This window comes from Vanessa atalanta, chromosome 14 (assembly GCF_905147765.1).
Source record: "Vanessa atalanta chromosome 14, ilVanAtal1.2, whole genome shotgun sequence".
Classification (NCBI taxonomy): Eukaryota; Metazoa; Arthropoda; class Insecta; order Lepidoptera; family Nymphalidae; genus Vanessa; species Vanessa atalanta.
The window spans coordinates 12092468-12100137 of NC_061884.1; the positions used below are offsets into that span (position 1 = coordinate 12092468).

The 7670-nt window shown below is 32.2% G+C and overlaps 1 protein-coding gene and 1 long non-coding RNA gene across 2 annotated transcripts; both read left to right on the forward strand.

Annotated features, from left to right (window-relative positions):
* The first annotated feature begins 618 nt into the window (after nucleotides 1–618).
* Nucleotides 619–6477, forward strand: LOC125069014 (23 kDa integral membrane protein-like). The gene is made up of 5 exons (XM_047678417.1): nucleotides 619–752; nucleotides 2970–3164; nucleotides 3937–4089; nucleotides 4880–5065; nucleotides 6406–6477. Exons 1-5 carry the CDS (start codon nucleotides 684–686, stop codon nucleotides 6475–6477), a joined length of 675 nt encoding a protein of 224 aa, XP_047534373.1. The 5' UTR covers nucleotides 619–683.
* LOC125068876 lies at nucleotides 4020–6637 on the forward strand. Its single transcript, XR_007119799.1, has 3 exons — nucleotides 4020–4089; nucleotides 4880–5065; nucleotides 6406–6637. It is a non-coding gene; the product is annotated as an uncharacterized LOC125068876 (long non-coding RNA).
* The last annotated feature ends 1033 nt before the right edge of the window (nucleotides 6638–7670 follow it).

Consider the following 7670-nt stretch of genomic DNA (forward strand, 5'->3'; position numbering starts at 1 on the left):
AAACTGAAGTGGCAGACGGATTGTCACGTATGTGGACTGTGGATGTGGATGTGGTATGAAGTACTGAGGACACCTAAAGCATACGAGTACTAGTTTCTAGACCGTGGAACGCCAATTACAGAAGAGGATGCAGAATTTAGCCAGGTAGACCGATGACCTGAAGAAGGTCGGCTTCTTTGTCTTCTATATCCAGTCTGGTCCGGCGGAACCGAGAGGCCTATGTAAATTACGGATGGGTGAAGAATATATGTATATATATATTATATCTTATTGACAAATATAAATATATATATAACAAAAACACTTTTAAATTCAAAAATATCTTTCTTCTATATGAGACAAAGCACTTTATCTTTGCTTATCTAATAGAATTGTCTATTGCGCATGCGTTCATATCAGGTGATAGGGAATTCGAACCCAAGAGCACAGACACACACATGAATTGAAACACTTAAAATAACAACCGATAAGCGCGTTGAATCATCGCGTGCGTTAGTAAGGTGACATAATTAGCCATTCCCATGAGATACAAAAAAATAAATCTTCGAAATCATGTTTTAAAATCTTATCAAAAGCGATAGCTGGCTTATTTATTGACCAAAATGTCAGTTTACACAGACACCGAAAGGGGAACGCACATTTTTTTATACATTAATTAATACAAAGTGAAAAGATATTTCGATATGAGCATGATAGGGTGTGTTGGTTCTTTGGGTAAAAACATTTTGCTCCTCTCAAATCTTTTCTTTGTGGTGAGTAAAGATATATCAATACAACCATGCACAAGCTACTTTCACTATTATTATACGGTTTAATTTACTTCTAATTCAGTATAAGTGATTGCGTAGGGTTCATTAAAATGCTCAAGTATATGCACGTATAATATACACAGGTGCACTTCTATAAGCTCCGACGCCTGACTACTCTCAGGTCGTGTAGCGTTGCCGCCCCATTGATCTATCCAATTAATATTATTATTAAAAAGAGTTATCATTTTGAATGGATCGAGTTGTAATTGACGTTTATGTTGATGTATTATTCTCTCCGATGGTACCGTGAATCTATCAAATATGTTGAATACATTTCTCAATGCACGGGCTATCTTTAACCAAAACAATATTACAATCTGATTAGCAGTTCATGAGATTAGCGTGGCGAACCTTACAAATATAAATAACTATTATAATATTAAAACAAAAAAACATTATTCAGCCAACAGATTATTCTTAGAGAGCTGTGCTGTACTAATGAAAATAATTTATTTTATTACATACTTTTTAATTTAAATGCTATTTTAATTTTATTTTCTATTCGTATGTTTGAAGTAAATGCATAAAAACAGGAAAAACTTGTAATTAATTCTATGTAATTTGATACTAAATCAGAAATTGTGATAAAATTGATACTCACACGCGTATTGATCGTGAACGAATATTATATTAATTAAATGTATTGAATTACGATTAAAAATATTTACTAAATTGGATGTAAATTATCATTATCACGCTGTTATTACATGGACACCAAATTAAATATTTATAATACAACAGCTAATTCCCAGCATTCGTTGCGATTTCGTTTATTTAACTTATTTTACTTTGATAACCATGTCAGAGAACGACTTCATTCGTCTATACCCTGCTCAAGTTAGCTCGATCTTTTTGACAGACGGGCTGGTGATGGGAAACAGAAAATATAAGATATATAACAGTCGATGAAACGATGGAATGCGTAATTCAAATTAGAATTCAATTTTTTTACCTTATTTTTCTAAAATGAGTTATACCAGCTAAAGAGCCACCCACTAGCCAAAAAAAACCCCAACCAAAAGGAGCCCCGTTTGTAACAATAACTTAACAATTATCTTTAATAATGATTTTTTGCTATCGATATTTGTAACAGTTACTGCCTGTTATTCGTGTCTCTACCGTCCGACCGATGTAACATTGTACAAGCGTCTATTATTTTCAGTGTTTCTATTTAAATTTTACTTTGAAGCAATAAAACGTCTTAAAATTTTCGGATAACGCTCGAATCTTTAGAGACTTTTGTATTATTTTTTTATATATTTTTACAATTTTTAAAATCAAAAAGAATATGTTCGTCAATGCAAAGTTATGTCGGTCAGAAAAAATTACATCTGTCAAAAAGATCAAGCTATCTTGTATAGGATATAGTAGCCGTAGGCCCTAACCTAACCTAACCTAACCTAACATCCTTGGTTTAAATATCCTAGTCATACAAATAAAAAATATTGGATTCTAGTAGTAAACAGTGTTTCAATCCTGTATCTAAAAATCGATCATAAATCCAACTATTTCCGGTCATGTCAGATTTGCCTTCCTATCGGATTACTTTCGAAAGAATCCTACATGATGTTGGCGAAATAATCTGTGCCCTGTCGGCACATCTATAAGCCATTAAACTAAAGAATGTGCACAGTCATGTTTTTAAGTACGCAATTGTTTACTGTAGGCACAATAATTGATCCCCCTTAAAATAGGCCGAAATCGTTCAGGACGAAACCATCGAAATTCAGCCAGTATATTTATTACTCACTTTTCTTTTTCTTTCTTACTGGATTTTTCCAAATTTAAAATTATATTTCTGCTTTTTAAATAAAAATTTTAAACCTAAAACGATGCAGAACTGTTGTTTATTTTTTGAAGAATTAAAAACCTTTCGGCAAAAAGCAATTATTAATTTTATTAATAATTGCTTTTAATATAAATAGTTATCACTAGGGTTAGTGATAATCGGGAATAGTGATAGGGTTAGTGATAACAGGATTTTCAAGGAATCGTTAAAGTCACTGTCAAAAAACATCACTTATTTATTTACTTATTACATACATACAAGTAGCTTATTTACTGATCTCTTTTATTTAATAAAAGTTTATTCGGAGTTAGCTTTACAGATAATATTATCTTAAAATATTATGAGTCAAAGTATTTTAACCAAATTTCCAGCTGGCTGGAGTAGCTCTGATAGGTTTGGGAGTGGCGACGGAACTACCGGTTCTCTGGGTATCAGACCTCTTCGATGATTCACAAATAATTCAGCTGGCACCCATCGTGGCGATCGTTGCCGGATGTGTCGTCTTCACGATAAGCTTCTTTGGATGCTGTGGGGTCATCAAGGAGAGCCAGTGCATGCTTGTTATTGTAAGTTATTAAAAGATTCTAGCAACCACAAGTTACCTATTGTTGAACACGTTACTGCTAAATTATAAAATAATAAACGGGTCCCTTTGATTAACAAAACTATGGATACAAAAAATATTTGATCCAATGCAAACATTAAATTTACAAAATTTACAATTTCACGGAAGGTTTTTTTATTAGAATATTATTAAGCTTCGAAATCGTTATAATGGCATTTGTTATAACAAAAAATATGCCTTAGCAACTATGTAGTTAAAATTAGGCGAAACGATTAATAGGTAAAGTAAAAAAGTATGTTAATATTAACTTTAACGTCGCAAATACACGACGTTACAGTTTTTGCAAAGTAATAGATAACCACGAATAATTGGAAATTCTAAATGGAAGTATAATATAATATTTTATATAGTTGTCTTACTTTATATGTAATCTACTATGTTTTAGATGTTAATATATTCACTTTTGAGCCGAGATAGTGCAGTGGTTAGAGCACGTATATGTTAACAGATGATTGCGGGTTCAAACAAGGCAAGGCAAGCTCAACTGAATTTTCATGTGCTTAATTCAATTTATAATTCATCTCGGCTCAACGGTGAAGAAAAACATCGTGAGGAATGTGTCTAATTGATAGAAAACGCCAATCCTTCTCCTCGCAGGAGGCTTAGCCCAGCAGTGGGTTTACAGGTTGTTACTCTGTATTAACTTTTAATAAGACACTGCATTTCCTTAAGATGTTGGAAAGTTTTGTAATAAGGTTTTTCTTTTTTTACAGTACGCCTTCTGTATGATACTCCTCGCGGTATTAAAAGTAACGCTCTGTACATTAATTATTATCAAGCATGATGATTTCTTTGATGGCCTCTCTCGACTACTCACAGAATCGTTTATCGATGATCCATTGGATTTCCAGAATATCGAGAGAATAGTAAGTCATGTATACATTAAAATGTCTTCTGAAATATAACATAGGCTAGTATGGCCAGTACCTGGTCTATATTTCGTGATGACTATGTTATTACACACTGTATATTGTCGTAGATCAACCGTGTAATTGTTCATCAGTATTTTTGTGGGATCAAATATATTATTATTGTTATTTAATTTAATATATAAAAATACTGATAGCAAAAACAAAAGACATATGAGTTGATTATCTAATAGGTGTAACATATTTTAATTAAATAGATAATTTAATCAGTAAGTAAATGATTAGCTCTTTTTTTACAAAATGTTTATTATTCCATATAAATTCCGAACCTAACTTAAAACTGAAAATTAGCGATATTTCACAATTAGCCTATTTTTAAGACAGCCCAAGCGATGACCTATCCTTCTTGCCTTGCACGCACATATACTCCACAAATATGATCACACATCATAGGCGCAGAGCCGTCTCAAGCTATGCTGTGGCGCTTGGGCACCCATGAATTTGGGGCCATTTTGCTAGATATTTTTTGGGTTAATTTGGTAAATTGTTAGTTCTTCGGGGCCCTCTCAGGATGGGGGCCCTGGGCACGTGCCCCATGGTAAAGACAGTAATGCATAGATGGGAGTTTTTAGATAATTCTAGTATTGTTCAATAATCGATTTCATTTGTGATATTCAAATATTATTTAAATTGAAGAGTGTCCCATTGCAGCATCCAACTTAATTTCTCCTCGCCTAAAATCATTAATTTTTAACCGTCCATTCTAAGGTTTTTGGTGTATTTGCAGTTCGTATGTTGCGGCCCCTTGGGCCCTGTCTCGTACCTCAACGCTACTTTACCAGATTCGTGCTGCTTTCGACCAGTCTGCACTATACTCAATGCTTACAAAGGATGCAATAAAGTCATAGAGAACTTTTTCTACGCCATTGGCTTAGCGACGATTATCATCGCCGCTATCGTAGCTGCCTTTGAGGTAAGAACAAAAGTATATATTTGAAATCTTTTCGAATTAAATCAATCAATACCCATGGAGATAAGCTAATGCGATAATTTCATTATTAGGACGTAAATGGTTACACTACTATTTAATTAAACTTTTTTGTTACATGGTAGAATACAATTTTTTTTATATAATATAATTGAGGGCACATATAATATGTTTATAATATTGTTTAATTTTAAGAATATGTATTCAGTGTGTATCTTTTTATGGACTCATAAATTAAACAAAAAAATATAACATTGTTTAAAGTTTGTATATTAATTTGGTTAAATATATTTCTTGCAACTAGCGTCGTTACAGTATCTATTGAATGCTTACATTTACATTGATTGACAGATTGAAAGATAAATTGATTGAATGAAACATCTATCATATCATATGTTGCATTTTATAATAATGCTAATAGAAGCAGATATTAAATTACTTTTGAAGGATATCGCTTATTATTTTTGTTTTCGCTTATTTTTAACACAGCCGCGAAATTTCGCGTTTTTTTTTTAGGTTTTTGAAACCTATGATAGGTTTTATTTTTATAAGCTGCAAGTCACTTATCTACATTTGACGCCAAAATGATAAAACCTCTTTTTGATGAAATTTTTAGTATGAAATAGTATACATTAGTTCAGTAAGAATTGAAGTGTGTCGAAAACAATTACTTTAATTTTGGTTACCTTTTTCATTTTTTTATACAGTCGTAGTACCGCTCTCTAAAATTATTTCTTAGTTAAATCAAGGATCTTATCGGCTAATCGGCTGGAGCTCTTCAAAATGAGACGATAACCGATTTTTTATATGCAGTCATCACCCCATAATCACTGGGACAAAAATCAGATTACTCTATTAATATATAAGATTACATATGGTCTAACCGGCTGAAAGCACAGTCGGGGTAAGAAAAGGTTCGTCACCTTAAGGTCTTTTTTCGTGTGCTCAGTGTGCGCGATAATCTGCTTTACCGATTGAGTATGACATATTGCGTCGCAATGTACACCATTTTGAACCTAGTTATCATACTATGTTAGTTTAATTTTATGTGCAGTTTTCTGTTTAATGCGTTACTTTCAAAATGTACTAAAAGTTTACGACTTTATAAAGGAATGAATGTGAAAATTGACGAAGGTTTTCTTACTCTGACTATACATCAATCATTCATTATTCGGTCAACCGATTTAACACAAAATAACACAATAATAATCTTTGTATTTCTGTCCTTCAATATGGACAATATATGTAGACTCTTATTTTAAACATAAGAACCTGGAACGGGTGGTTAGCTATAAATAACATTGAACAACTTTCTTTTTTTTCAGTTCTTAGCGGCCGTTATAAGCTGTTGTGTCGCCAACTATATCCGCATCAAAGGCAGACAAAGACTTTATTAGATTCAGCTTGTGAACATCGGTATCTATCTCATAGAACGTTGGACGAATAAACTAGAGCAGTAAGCTCATCTGTCAGCATTTCATACACATACCCTGGATCAATAAGGGCGCTAATAAAATTATAAAATGTGTTGCACAAGGTGGGATCAGTGTTTCTCCTTCTGCCTGGAATACAAGTGTTATTAAAAAAAACGTGAGGTTGCTGCAATAAAAAGGTTGTTTTTTTAAGATTATGTTTCCGTTTCTTAAGGTCAATGCAAATTTTAAGTGATGACATACAAGACCTGCTCAACCAGACAAACTTTAACTGTACAATATATTATGAAGTGTATTTTGGTGTACAATAATGTAAATATTAGTATTATATTGTTTTTTATTTAAGCAATAAAAGAAATAAATTTATTTTTTTACGCAAAACAAATATACTGCACATCTTATGTCCGTCTAATAATTACATATCACAATATTATGTATTGTAAGTTCTTTATAAATCGCTTAGTTTTTAAGTGAAACCGAAAACCCAAGTGAAAAAGTTTGTGTTTAGTTTACGCTGTGGTAGGATATGTAGAACCGAAGAGTCTGGACATGTACCACCGGTCATGAGGTACACTATTTCCACACCAATAATTAGTATCGTTGTGTTTCTATTATTATATATTTTGAAAGGTGAGTCAGTATAACTACAGGAGTATAACCATAATAGTAATGATGGACTGACAGACTGCTCTATTAAAAAAAAAATGTTTACACTGAAACTTGTTTTGAGAAATAATTTGTTTTCAAGTGAAATGGGGCGTTCATGCCTTCACAGACTTAAGATATGACAATTTCTATCCTTTATATTTTTATATGTAACTAACATTAACTATGTAGTGTGTTCATTGATAATTTTTTGTTATAATAAATCCAGGACTCCTAAACATCACTTCAGTTTATTTAAAATTGTATACGATTTAAAAAATTTGACCAGCATTAAACCTCGCTGAGTTTCTTATATGAGTATTCCTGTAGTCATTTATACTTTAATTGTCGATAAGTATGTGTAATGCTTTTACACAGTAAATCATATGATCAATCAACGGAAATAATGTGAATTTTAAAATCAACTAATAATAAACATTAACGATTCGAGATACAGTACAGTCATACTGTAATAGATTTTACGTATTACGTACCTAAGTGTACGTTACACG

Bases quoted from the DNA above. Each gene is read 5' to 3' on its own strand.
- LOC125069014 (XM_047678417.1), top strand. From the start codon at position 684: ATGAGCATGATAGGGTGTGTTGGTTCTTTGGGTAAAAACATTTTGCTC. The intron at 3,165-3,936 runs GTAAGTTATTAA...CTTTTTTTACAG, and splicing joins GCCAGTGCATGCTTGTTATT to TACGCCTTCTGTATGATACT. The intron at 5,066-6,405 runs GTAAGAACAAAA...CTTTTTTTTCAG, and splicing joins CTATCGTAGCTGCCTTTGAG to TTCTTAGCGGCCGTTATAAG.